Raw genomic sequence first — 12,797 nt, 5'->3', positions numbered from 1 at the left:
GCTCTCGCGACATCAGCATCGCGGCATGAGCGGCGCAAGGGCTTTTACGAGCGGAAGAACATGGACTCGGGGAGCGATTCATGACGATTTGATAGTTGGCTGGCTACGATGACAATGGTCCTCAGCAAACTGACTCTTAGACCGGCCATTAGGGCAAGTTTTTCTTTGTTTTTTTTTTTTTTACAAATTCACCAATCTGCGCCCTCATGTTGTGATGTTGTGTGTAGGTTGTACAGACATGTGGCTGCGCGCGGGATAGAGCTACAATTTACTTTTTTTCTCTCTCACTCACATCGTACTCACATCGTGGCTACTTGTCAAAACAATTCGTCATGCTCTGGCCTGGCCTTTGTTCACTTGGCGCAGATATCAAAAAATGCGCCAGACGCTCCATTAACAACTTGAACATCGATGGATAGCTTCTCTACCGGCATCTGACTCATGAAAGCTAGCTGCAATGGACGCTGGACGCTGGACGCTGGACGCTGGACGCTAGAGCTTTCATTACCGAGGCTTGGCAGTGAATGCGGGTCAAGATTACGATAAGTTAGGTACTCTTGGAATTCTGATATCAGTGCAAACGGCCGAGGGAGGTCAGATGACTCGGATCTATCCAACATTCGCGGCGATATCCTGCGGATAAAAGTGTGCCGCTGCTTTGGTAGTCTCGCGCTTGTACATTTGCACAAGCACCATGTATCGTGATTTATCCTGTCTCGTACGAGGTACCCCGGATACCTAAGCGCTGCGGGACAAGCCATACCGAGAAACATCAGGTACCTCCGAGGAACTAACGTGCTTAAGAATTTACCTGAGAAAAGGCACTCTTAATGTCGCGCCGCCTTCCAAGTCGTATTTTGTGTGTTCTAACCTGTACATTCTTTTTTCTGCACGCCCACTTGGCTCCTCTTGTCATCTTGTCCTCTTGCACGCTTTAGACTCTGGGACTCTGGAGGGGTAAGAGAAGTTAAAGTCTCGGAGACGGGTGTACCGAGTACGGAGTACTCCAAGACTCCGCAGTGCACAGTGACGAGGGTTGCTGGGGCAATCATGTCATGCACTTGATGGGCGGCTGGTCAAGCAATCGTTCCAGCTGTCAGTCAATTGGACTGGCGTGCCCGATTGTTTATCACCAGTACAGTATGGTCACACACATACATTCACCGCGTCGATGAGTGCCAATCCCCAAGCCTGGCGTGACGCTTTGCATTTACGAACCCAAGAACAGCCTTGCATCCTGGCATAAGCCACACAACCACCATCCATCTTGTCAAAGCACAAGGCAGAATTTACCTCCCGAAGCAATCTCTAGCAGGCGCGACCAACCATTGGCGCCTCGACAAGTCGACACCATGGTCAATGAAATAAGGCCTCCGAAGGAAGCTGCCTCCGTCCAAACTCGGAACGAAACCGTGCCCGATTTCGATGACGACTTCGACAGGCTAAAGCGTGCCTTGGGCTCGGTTAAATCTTCTGTCACGCAAGGCATAGATCTGACGAGTCTTCGCGGCAACCAAGGTGGCTCAACGTTCGGGCATCCGGTGAAAATGATGTCGTCCCGTAAGAAGAAGGCGGATGTTTTCATCCATCAGAAAAACCGTCCTGAGCATCACCTGGGCGGTACAAGAGTCTCTGGACCACGACCTCCCTCATATCAAGATCGCCGGCCCCCATCACTGCCTGTGTTCGACTCCAACGGTCCATCGAGGATCGGGTCCTCCTATGCCGAGGAGGTTTTCTATACCGACCCCGCGAAAGCCAACGATGATCTGAAAGCATTGCTGGAAGGAGGCATGGATGAAAATGACCAAGATGAGCATGATGGACCTGATCCAGCAACACATGATGCCGCTGCGGACCAGGTTCGGGAACCACCATCTACAACAGAAAACGCCGCGCCGAAAACAGGTATTCCCGACAAGGAGAGGATTATAGGCAAAGATGGCTCTATTCAGGGCCTGAAGGTGAGGTTGCTGCCTCACCAAGTCGAAGGCGTGGAGTGGATGCGCGGCCGTGAGCTTGGCCCCGTCAAGAGAGGAAAGGTGCCCAAAGGTGGCCTCCTGGCCGATGACATGGGTCTGGGGAAAACACTACAGAGCATTTCTCTCATTCTTACCAACCGGCGGCCCGAAAAGGACAGTGCCGGTTGGAAGAAAAACTTTGAAGGAGTCGAGAAAACAACGCTAGTCGTCGCGCCGCTGGCTCTCATCAGACAGTGGGAACACGAAATCGAAGACAAGGTTGCCAAGTCGCATGGTCTCAAGGTTCTTGTCCACCACGGCCCGCAGAGAACCAAGGACGTCAAAGAACTGGCTCGGTATGATGTTGTGGTGACTACATTCCAAATCCTGGTCTCCGAGCACAGTGGCTCTTCGGATGCTGAGAATGGTGCCAAGGTTGGCTGTTTCGGGCTTCGATGGTGGCGAGTCATTCTGGATGAGGCACACACCATCAAAAACCGCAACGCCAAGTCGACAAAGGCATGCTACGCGCTCCGCTCAGAGTATCGTTGGTGTTTATCTGGAACTCCGATGCAAAATAACCTGGACGAACTGCAATCTTTGGTAAAATTTCTTCGCATAAGCCCCTACGACGACTTCAGACACTGGAAGGAGCACATCGACAAGCCCATGAAGAATGGCAAAGGTCACATTGCCATTCAGCGCCTTCACAGCCTTCTCCGCTGTTTCATGAAGAGACGGACCAAAGAGATATTGAGGAAACAAGGTGCCCTAAACCCTGGAGGCGAGCCAAGCACCGAAGGTGAGCCATCATCGACAGGGTTTAGGCACACTGAGCGCAAGGTGGTGACTGTATCGGCCAAGCTTGACCCGGTGGAGCGCAAATTCTACGATCGATTGGAAGCCAGGGCGGACAAGAGCATGGAAGCAATGATGCGCAACAAACTCAGTTACGTGAACGCGTTCACGCTCCTGCTACGACTTCGACAAGCTTGCAACCACCCCAAGCTTCTCGAGGGTAAATTGGAAAAGGACAGGGAGGCTCTGTCTACTGGTTCAAGTCAAAAGGCTCAAGATGTTGATATGAACGCAATCGCTGACATGTTCGCCGGAATGGGCATCGTGTCCAAGACTTGCTCGATATGCGGCAAAGAGTTGCCACTCGACGACACAACACTGCAGGAGGACCATTGTGCCGACTGTCGCGACGATCTGGATTACTTTAATTCGCAGGGAAGCTTGCCAGCACGGCAGCCCGAGAGATGCAGGCGCAAAAGGGATCACAAGTCCAAGGGGAAGAAGAAGGCAGCAAGGACAGGCGAATCCAACGCGCAGGCTACATTGCGTGCTCGGCGGCGCCCGCGCAATCGAAACGCAGTCATTGACAGTGATGACGAAACCGAGGCTGACGGCAGCTGGCTCGTGCCAGAAGATGAGCGCGGCGAAGAACGGCTGGGGAAGGCTGGTGGCGAGGAAGACGAGAACGCTGAAGGTGGGGGCGACTGGATCGGATCTCAGGACTCTGAAGATGACGTCGATGACCAAGATCAAAGCAGTCTGATCAGCTTCATTGTCGACGACGAGGCAGAGAGTAAAGCAAAGGGACGCCGGCCGGTGGGCGACCAAGATGCAGACGACTCCCTCTTGTCAGTGGACGCTCTTACTCATGCCATGGCCTCGCAGACTCTGGAGGACGGGATGCCAGTCCCGGCAAAGGACACTGAATCAGCAGCTGGGTCAGGCTTGGAAGACGATGCTGTTTCAGGTTCGGACTCGGACGCTACGGACTCTGATCCGGACCCGTCTTCCAGGGACGGCAGCGGCGACGATGGCGGCTGGCTTCGATCTGGGAAGGGGACCCAAGTGGTCGCCTCTGCCAAGATTCGCGAGCTGTCCAAGCTTCTCCACGCGGAAGCAAATCAGCACAAGTTCATCGTCTTTTCTCAATTCACGTCCATGCTGGACTTGGTCGAGCCGTTCTTGGACGACGACGGGTTCGAATTCGTCCGCTACGACGGCAGCATGAAGAACGACGATCGGGAGGAGAGTCTCCGCCGACTGCGCGAGGATCCAAACACTAGGATTCTCCTCTGCAGCTTGAAATGCGGCAGCTTGGGCTTGAATCTGACAGCCGCAACGCGGGTGATTATTGTTGAGCCATTCTGGAACCCGGTATGCATTATTCCTGCCTTGCCTTGCCTTGCCTTGCCTTGCATATTTGATCGCTCCGGTCGCCGAGATCCGCAGACATTGACACTCGGTTCCAGTTTGTTGAAGAGCAAGCAATCGATCGCGTGCACAGGCTCACACAGACCGTCGACGTGGTCGTGTACAAACTCACCGTTGCCGACACGGTAGAGGCCCGGATCATCGATCTGCAAAACAAGAAGCGCGAGCTGGCGGAACAGGCCATTGAGAACGGTGCCAAAAAGGGAGCCGTCAAGCTGGGCCTCAACGAGATTATCGACCTGTTCAGACCTGCCGGGCATCAGGATGTCCCGCGGCCCGCGCCTGGGCCGTTGGGCGACGGCGGGCGGTCGGCGAACAGCTCGCAAGGCTTGCTGACGAGGAAGCCCGCCGCGAGGGATGAGAGTGCTGTCTACGGAAGGAGATGGTGATTTGGAACCGGGCTGGTTCGCGGGACCCTCTCGCAAGGCTGTGTGGCTTTCTGCACTGGCCCATCTACAACAAACCCGGTTCTGTTTCCTGTGCGGCGTTGAAGGACAATGTTTGATTCTCTGTTCACTTCGCATCAGGGGTTGATTCACGATGGGGAACTTTGTTGCAGTGTCTAGTACTGCATGCCGATCGACGCAGGAGACGGCCCAGCGACACGTTGCCATTTCCTGAAACATACTATATAGTATTGACTCCCATGACGCCCTGACATCCCGACTCGTGCCTATATAACGACCGCAACGCATTGCCCATTCGGCCGCGTAGCAGTGCAATGCTCATCATGTTCCTCCTCATGTTCCCCTCACCCCCTCAACCCCCAGGATTATCCATAGCAACAAACCCACAGCGCTGGCTGGCATCACCACAACCACACACAAAATATTCTTCGATTTGACCAGGTCGAGCTTGCAGGCATCATCACGCTCATGGGCTGTTCGTATTCCCCTCCCGTCCGCCGCTCGTGCCGTCGACCACCATGCCAACCAACAACCACCCATTCAAACAACAGAAAAAGGACAAGAGACGGAGGAGGCGGGAGAAACCAAGGTCAGCTCGTGGGAACCTCTTCATTCCTACTTCTGGTAGGGGTTATTCGCCTGTCTATAGTAGTCGTTGGGCGATGGTCCGTCCGCCTCCCCTGGCGGCACGTACGGCCTGTACTGTGGCTGGGGCGTCTGCTCCGGGGAGCTCGCCCCTTGGGCTGGAGGAAGCAGCCCGTGGGGGGCGCTGGGCCCGGGCTGCGAGGGCGCGGGAGACAGAGAGCTGGGCCGGGGGGGAGGAGGGGCTTGGCCTGTTGCGGGAGCTGGAGCGTGGTCGGCGGCGGTGTATGAGTGAAGGTGCGGTTGGCCGAAGGAAGGGTTGGGGGGGTTGTGCGGCGCGATGGGCGAGTCGTAGACGGATGTGGAGAGTTCTTGGGCGCCGTATGTGCTCTGCGGCCGTTGCTGCTGCTGCTGCTGCTGCTGCTGCTGCTGCTGAATGCTGCCGGCAATCTGTAGATAAGGGCCGGTTTGCGGAGGAGGTGCCTGTTGGGAGTAAGGAGCAAAGGGCTGTGGAGGGGGCGAGGATGGGTTCCCTGGAGCGGGCTGCTTGCCGGAGAGTGGCAAGCTGCTTTGAGCATCTTCTCTGGCAGGATAATGCTGGGCCGCCGTCGCCGGGGGTGGCTGCTGCTGCTGCTGCTGCTGCTGCGGTTGTTGCACTCCAGAGCCACCGGAAGGCACTTCGGCGCCTGCAACGTAAAAGGGTGCAGGTGTACCTTGAGGCTGGATGCCTTGGGTCTGGAAAGGGTTGTGAGGAGGTGGTGAGCTAGCTTGGTAACGCGCATGGTCTGGAGGGCAACATGTCAGCATGGCAGGATTTTCAACGGGTTTGCCGTGCGAGTCTTGTCCCGTAGACACCCTCTACACCTCTGCATGGTACATACCAGCAGCATCAGGGGGTTGGCTGTAGTACGAATCCTGCGGAGCTTGTCCCTGGGGGTATCCTGCGCCGGGAACGAACGCCTGTCCAGGGGCAGCTGGACGCAAGGCGTACTGCTGGTAGTTGTGCTGAGGCGGATGCGACATGGATGATTCCAGGAGAGCCTCGTAGTCTCTTCGTGCCTTGATGAACTTTTCATTGAGCTGGGTGAAGTCGTCTGTCCCGTCTTTTGTCAGAAAGTTCGACTGGCTGGCAAAAGCCGCCAAAGACGACAAAAGGGCCTTACCTTTTTTCTGCGAGTATTTTTCAATCAGCTTGATCAGTTTCGGGCGAATGGCCAACGTCTGGTGGTACAGCTTCTGTTCTACGGGGTCAGCAGGCCGAGATTCTCAAACCATGGGCTTTTTTTTATTCTTTTTTTTTTTTTTTTTTTTTTTTTTTTTTTTGGCTTGGGGGCCCTGTGATGGTTGATTGATGCTGGGCGGGAAGAGAAGAGAGAGAAGGAAAAAGAAACAATCCATCCATACCGAAATCTCCTCGTTATCCTCTTCGCGAGGGCCCGTGTTGGAAGCACTCAGCAGGGTGAGCAGCTTCTCGACGTTCTTGATCTCGGCAAAGACCTCGGCTTCCATCTGGGCCTCCTTGTGCAGCTCGTCGGGAGTGGGATCTGTGAGCTTTTCGACATAGTTGAGCGGGAAAATGCCCGTCTTGCCCTTCAAGGAGCCTCGCCACCAGTCCTTGTATACGGATTCCAGCACGGCAATGACGTCTCCCTTCTTGAACTCGAGCTCGCCAGCCTCTGACGGGACAAAGTCGTACAGGCCACGCACTCTGCTGACTGTTGCGGCCGTCGTACCTGCTGCAGCAACAGCCGCCGGAGCGGGTGACGGGTTCTGGTGAAGGCTGGCATCGGCCTGGGAGCTGGAACTTGCTTGCGCAGACGCCTTCTTGCGCTCCTCGTCCTGCAGGCTCAGCTTCAGGGCCATCTGCAGCTCATCCTCTTCCTTTTGTCTGTCAGCATCCGTGAGTCCCTGTTTCTGAGGTGCGCTGGGGGCTTGCAGCGTCGGGTTGGTCTGCTTCAGACGGTGGTAGGCGTCATTCATGATGCCGAGCTCGGCCTCGCTGCTGAACATGTCGGACCATTCCTTCATCTTTTCGAGAATCTTGGCCTTGACTTGGGCATGCGTGTTCCGGTCATTGGCTAGCTTGAGAAGCGCATCGGTAAAGGCGCGACTGGATACCTCGCGGTGGATGGGTTTGCCGCAGTTCTGACACAACGCGTGGGCGAGCTGCAAGTTGAGCAGGGAGAGTTAGTGCTACCCATCCGTCAAGTCACTCATCCGTACGCTTCTCCCCCCCCCCGGGGGGGGGTAGATTTTGTGTGGCTATGGCATCAAGACTAAGAAGTTCAAAAACCGTACCTCGAGCGTGTAGAGCTGAACATTGGCGTTTCGATGCGCCAGACGTTTGATCATGCTCTGAACAGCATCCTTTGGCCCGTTGGCTTCGCCCGTAACCTTGTCGCATACTTCAATGATGGCACCCCAGTCCTCAGAGGTGAGGTTCTCGTCGGTCGCCTTGGCTGCAGGTAATTAGCGGCTTGGCTTGGCTTGGCTTGGCTGCTGGCAGCATGCATGAGGCGAAGCTCGGCGAGAGTGACATATGGGAGACGGATCGGCCGCCGGCCATGGCGGTTGGTGGTTCAGAACAAGCTCCGTGGGGTGAAGCTTACCGACGACATGGTCAAACGGCCCAGCCGCTTGAGCGCGGAACATGGTTGTGATGAATATCCGGGCTTGCCCTCCTTGCTGCGACGAGTAGCTATGACGTTTGTCGCCTCTGCTGTTCTGTGGGGTTCGGGAATCAGGCAGTGAGTGCCGCCCACCACCGAGACAAGGGACTGGAGGGGTTGGCAAATGCAAATGCAAGCTTTGCCGGTGAGAAGAACCGTCAGTCGGGGGAGGGGGACAGTATGGAGGGAAAGATGATGGAAGCTGAAGCCAGGCAGCAGGAGAAGGGAGCCAACGTTGAAGTGGCGGTTGGAAGCATCAAGCATCATTTGTGGAGAGGGAGGATAACGTAAGTAGCAAGTACTTCTGTACGGAGTACTTGCAGCGCAATGCCAATTGATATCCGTACATCGGGTGGACCACCCGCCAGACCCACTTTGCAAAGCTGAGCCATCAGGCTTACGCGTTGTACGGAGTACATGTCCGTACATTAGCACATGAAGGTAACCAGACTCCTCCAGAGCTCCATGAGTATGTACAACGGAGGAAAGGCGGGGGAAAATAATATAAAAATAAATCAAGCCAAAGGGAACAAAGGGAACAAGCCAGGACAGACGCAAGCATGACGACTCCCCTGCAAGAAGCGTACTCGCGTTCCACGTGAACCCGCGCCCTTGCGGTTCGGCGGCTTATCAAAAAAAAAGCATCTATCTGCTCATCTGGCACCTCCAAACATCTTGGCAGCTGCGCATCTGTCACTAGAACGTGCCGTGCCGTCACTCGGATGCCACGAAACCTCAACACCATGAAATCAACCTATCCCCGGACCCCAACTCCGCCAAACAAACATGACCAAAATAACCAAAAATAACCAGAGTAAAGATGGGGGAAAATGGAGGAAAAAGGAAAAAGAAAAAAGGAAAAAAGAAAAAAAAAAAAAAAAAAAAGGTAAACCGAGTAGCAGAGATCAAGATCCATGCATACGTCATATGCCTCTTGATCCAAGCAATGCTATCGCTCTTTGTCAGTTCTAGGGCTGCTTTCCTGAACTGTGCTCTTCTTCTCATGCCCTGACAAATAAAACGTGCCCCCCCCCCCCCCCCCTCCCCCTTCTGCCGCTTGGGGGGCATTTCCCTGCACGTGTGTGAAATCAACACGCCGCGTTTTCTACCATCCTCGTCGGCTCGTTCCTCTCGGTTCAAAGGCGACTCGCTCAGCGTTTTCGTCAACCCCTCCTCCGCGCGCTTCCTCCAGGCTGCGCCTGCCTTGCGCGTCCATCTCCGATAAATCGAATACAAGAGGTTCTTCTCCCACCGACTCATCATCGGCTCGACCCAGTCGGCCCAGTGACCCTGTAAAGCTGCCTCGCGATGAGTGCGGAGGGGTCGATTTGGAAGCAGCTCCCATACCCGTGTAGCGGCGCCGGGGGAAGATAGAACCCGAAGGTCCGGATGATGGAATCAGTCCGTCCGGTAGATTGTCTTCGTTCGATCCTCGCTGCAAAACATCAGACGTTGACGCATCAGAAGGTTGAATCTCTGCCGCAGGTCGCAGACCGCTCGCAACGGCCCGGCGTGGTGCTGATTCGCCTTCAAGTCGCATCTGACGGCCCAGTAGAATGCTCATTGTGGGCGGATCTCGGTCGTCAGCTCCCAGGCTGATGCTCCTGTGTGCTGCATATGCCGAGTCCGTGTCGTCGTCATCAACCACTGCGCGGCCTTGCTGTGCTGCAGAGCTAGATCTCCTTTGGTACGACCCGATGCGCGGAGACAACGGGATGTCGATGGCAGTTGTTCCTTCTTGCGTAATGGTGCTTTGCCTGCTCGCTTCGGGGACTGTTGGTGCTTGACGACGGACCCCTCGGGAAGTAGTCCGCCCGGTAGATGCGTAGTGTATGATGGAGTTCTCGCTGAGTCTCGAGGGGATGGCCGGTGTGTGCGGCGTGTGCGGCGTGTGCGGCGACAGGGGCTTTCCTGGAGATGAAGAGGTGGACATGGACGCGGGAGCCACCATGCCCGGAACACTAGCCAGTTGGCGACTGGAAGAACTCGACGACCGTTGCATATGCATGGACGAAGTCATTGACTCGCCCAGCGCATTGTTCGAGTCCTTCATTAGATGAAACTTGGACAGTTGAGCAACCGTTCGGTTCGTGGCCGAGTCGCCACGGTTCGTCGGTTCAAAGCTCTTGAGAGTCTTTCGACTGTCCAACGCCTTGAGGAAGTCGGATATGTCGTCTTCTTCGACGTGCAGGGATCCCGAGCTCGTGCCGCCTGCCTCGGCCAGCAAGCCTGAGCCTGGCTGAGCCACGGACGAGGCGAGGCTTTGGCGACCACTACTACTTTGCTCTTCGTCCCCAGCGCGGCCGATCGACAGACGCCCTCGTCGATGAGTGAAGCTGCTACTATATCGCCCAGAGGACGCAGGGCGCGGTGAACCCATTGTCGGCGATTCAACCGCAGCAGACGGGGGCCCGCCGCGAAGAGACGACGCCATCCCCGCCGTCAACGAACTTCTGTTGCGAGGTTGCGATCCGATTGACAGACTGACAGGCCGGCTTTGTGAATACGTGGACGCAGGTGACCCCGTCTCAATCTGCCGCGGTATGGGGGATCCAGATAATGAGCCGGCCTTGAAAGGCTGGAAGGATACAGAGGTCCTCCTTCCAGTGCTGTCCGATCGACCGATGGCCGTTCGAGACGTGGGCAAGCGACCAGAGACAGGCATAGAACTTGGTGCCACATCAGGACCACTTGCTGGGGGCAGAGTAGCGGGAGAAGAGCTGGTATCCGAGTGGGGAGACTTCACAGCCCGCAGGGCGGACAATGGGCTGGTTCCTAGCGGACCATCACCATGGAAGGTTGACAAGCTACCGTAAGTCTGGTGCATGTCGGCCAAGTTGGGTCCTCTGCGATTGTCCCGTAGCGAGCCAACCTCGGCTGCTTGCCCGTGGAGGCGATCTGTAATCGTCCGAGGCACAGAGGGTCGGAAAGAATTTTCGTCGACGCCCATAAACCGGGAGCTCAGTAATGATTCGGAATCGTCAACTCGAAAGCTACAATCGTTCCGATATGTTACCGTTGTGGTAAGGCGGCCTACCGGAATCTCGAGGTCCCCAAACACATATTCGGTGACTGGATCCTTTCGGCCGTCAATTCGTTGCTTCAAGGAATCGATGCCCAACCGACTAGGCTCTGAAGTGGAGAGGCGACATCGAGGGATGAGGGCTGGATGTGAGAGCTTGGATGGACCCTGACTAGCGAATTTCCAAGCAGGCAGAAGCTTGGTGGTGATGAAAAGTGACCTAAAGAAGACAATGGCCTTTTTGTAGACGGTTGGCAAAATAGGACCAAAGTCATCCACAGGATAGCTTCCCGCCGTCTTCAAATCAATGCGCCATCGTTCCAGAACGACTTCTGAGGTCCTCGAGGTTGTTGCAGTGTGATACCTGCCACTCGAAGACGGACCCGACGAGTTGAGTTGTTCCATTACATCCCAGCGCTTGCCACCGTCGTCTATAATAACAAGACTTTGGCTCTCCTTCAAGCCCGAAGCATCAAGATATGTTTCCACAATCAGCGGAGGCGGTTGGTTGTCCAAGCTGCCGCACGTCTTCCATGTCTTCAAGTCGTCTCTGAAGTCGTCTAGCTCATCCGTTTCTATTTGGAACTATTACGGAGGGGGGGGGGGGGCGGAAGCAGCAACAAGTCAGCGAGAAATGACGCTTCGCATAGCAGGCAGCGGACGACACGAGAAGCGGTTGCTTACCCATTTGTTCGTCTTTCTTTGGCCCTTGGCACTCCGCGTGGGCTTCGCTTTCATTCGTGAGTCAATTATGAGAACAGCAGTCTTGTTGAAGAAGTTCTGTTCCATCCATCGTTAGTCATGAGATGCTCCTGCGCTTCTTTGATCTGCTGCCGGCGTACCTGAACGATTTGATCCAGCTTCTTGATTGAGTCGGCTGGAGGACCGAGCGAAGAAGGATTGTCCATCATCGGCGACGCCACGGCTTCTCTTCCCGAGATGCTGGATCCTGAGCTTTGACGGTTGCTCGGTGTGGTGTCTTTCGGGTTATTGGGTCGAGTCTGGGCGATCTGGGCGATCTGAGGGGATGACGCCGGCGACGCAGACAGCCTGGGCGGCGGCCTTGCCTGTTGGTGCATGATGGAGAAGCTCGAGCTAAGAGCAGCTCTGCTTGGGTCAACCGCAAAGGGTGCTTGGGTTAGCTAGCGGATGGCTGAGGATGAAAATCGCTTAGGGGCGGGTCGAGCAGATGGCCTGGTATGGCGCTCGCTCTTCCATCGTCAAGGAAGTAATATGCTCAGGAAGATAAAAAAGGAGAGTACATCCGCGGTCTGCTAGATACAGGCTATGTGCGAAATCAGGCTGCTACACGGCAAGCCGTAACGATGGGAAAGACAAGATAAGAGTCGTCACCTTGTCCGTCCAACGGGAGAACAAACGGAGGAAAGGGGGGGGGGGGGACGCACAGCGAGGAAGATGGCGAGAGTGAGTGACTCCCCCAGCAACTACATAAGCATGCCGGCAAGGGTCTGCAGGCAGAGGTAGTCTGGTATTTGGCACGTTGTTTGGGTGACTGGAGCAGCAACAACTCCACATGCAGTGTCCACAATCAATTTGATGGCACCAGACAAAGTCCACAGTGCACGCGCGCCCCACAGGGCACTTGCTTGACAAGCCGGGGTGGTCAGCGGGTGCTGGTGAGTGACTCAGTCAATGTGTGCTGGGTCCAGCTGCTGGGTCCGTGATCGCGATGGCGACGGCCTTGCGGACAGGCTTAGCAAGAAGCACGTCTTAATCGACGCTAGTCACGCTACTACCAGACCCATTGTTGCTAGTGTCTCGGGCTACGGTTTGGGTGCTTTGGGTGCATTGGAGTGCATAGACAGACGAATGAGCGGACAAGGATGCTCCAACGGAATCCCGCCGACCATCTTTCCGCCAGTCCTGTCCTTGTCCATGGCGATGCATCATGCAGATAAGATAGGCA

At 55.5% G+C, this 12,797-nt stretch overlaps 3 protein-coding genes across 3 annotated transcripts; 1 reads left to right on the top strand and 2 right to left on the bottom strand.

Moving 5' to 3' along the window:
- Positions 1 to 1,352: 1,352 nt before the first annotated feature.
- On the top strand, positions 1,353 to 4,579 carry UV8b_00474 (uncharacterized protein; the record flags this gene model as incomplete). Its single annotated transcript, XM_043137972.1, has 2 exons — positions 1,353 to 4,133; positions 4,229 to 4,579. 2 exons carry the CDS (start codon positions 1,353 to 1,355, stop codon positions 4,577 to 4,579), a joined length of 3,132 nt encoding a protein of 1,043 aa, XP_042993906.1.
- A 633-nt stretch (positions 4,580 to 5,212) lies between these two features.
- UV8b_00473 (uncharacterized protein) lies at positions 5,213 to 7,831 on the bottom strand (the record flags this gene model as incomplete). The annotated part of the gene is made up of 6 exons (XM_043137971.1): positions 5,213 to 5,964; positions 6,061 to 6,273; positions 6,343 to 6,415; positions 6,584 to 7,345; positions 7,478 to 7,638; positions 7,789 to 7,831. 6 exons carry the CDS (start codon positions 7,829 to 7,831, stop codon positions 5,213 to 5,215), a joined length of 2,004 nt encoding a protein of 667 aa, XP_042993905.1.
- A 1,122-nt stretch (positions 7,832 to 8,953) lies between these two features.
- Positions 8,954 to 11,949, bottom strand: UV8b_00472 (uncharacterized protein; the record flags this gene model as incomplete). Its single annotated transcript, XM_043137970.1, has 3 exons — positions 8,954 to 11,455; positions 11,555 to 11,650; positions 11,713 to 11,949. 3 exons carry the CDS (start codon positions 11,947 to 11,949, stop codon positions 8,954 to 8,956), a joined length of 2,835 nt encoding a protein of 944 aa, XP_042993904.1.
- Between the last annotated feature and the right edge of the window lie 848 nt (positions 11,950 to 12,797).

The sequence above is a fragment of the Ustilaginoidea virens genome, chromosome 1, assembly GCF_000687475.1.
Source record: "Ustilaginoidea virens chromosome 1, complete sequence".
In the NCBI taxonomy this organism is placed as follows: domain Eukaryota; kingdom Fungi; phylum Ascomycota; class Sordariomycetes; order Hypocreales; family Clavicipitaceae; genus Ustilaginoidea; species Ustilaginoidea virens.
Note: the sequence above shows the minus strand (reverse complement) of the source record. Positions and strands in the feature narration are given on the sequence as shown.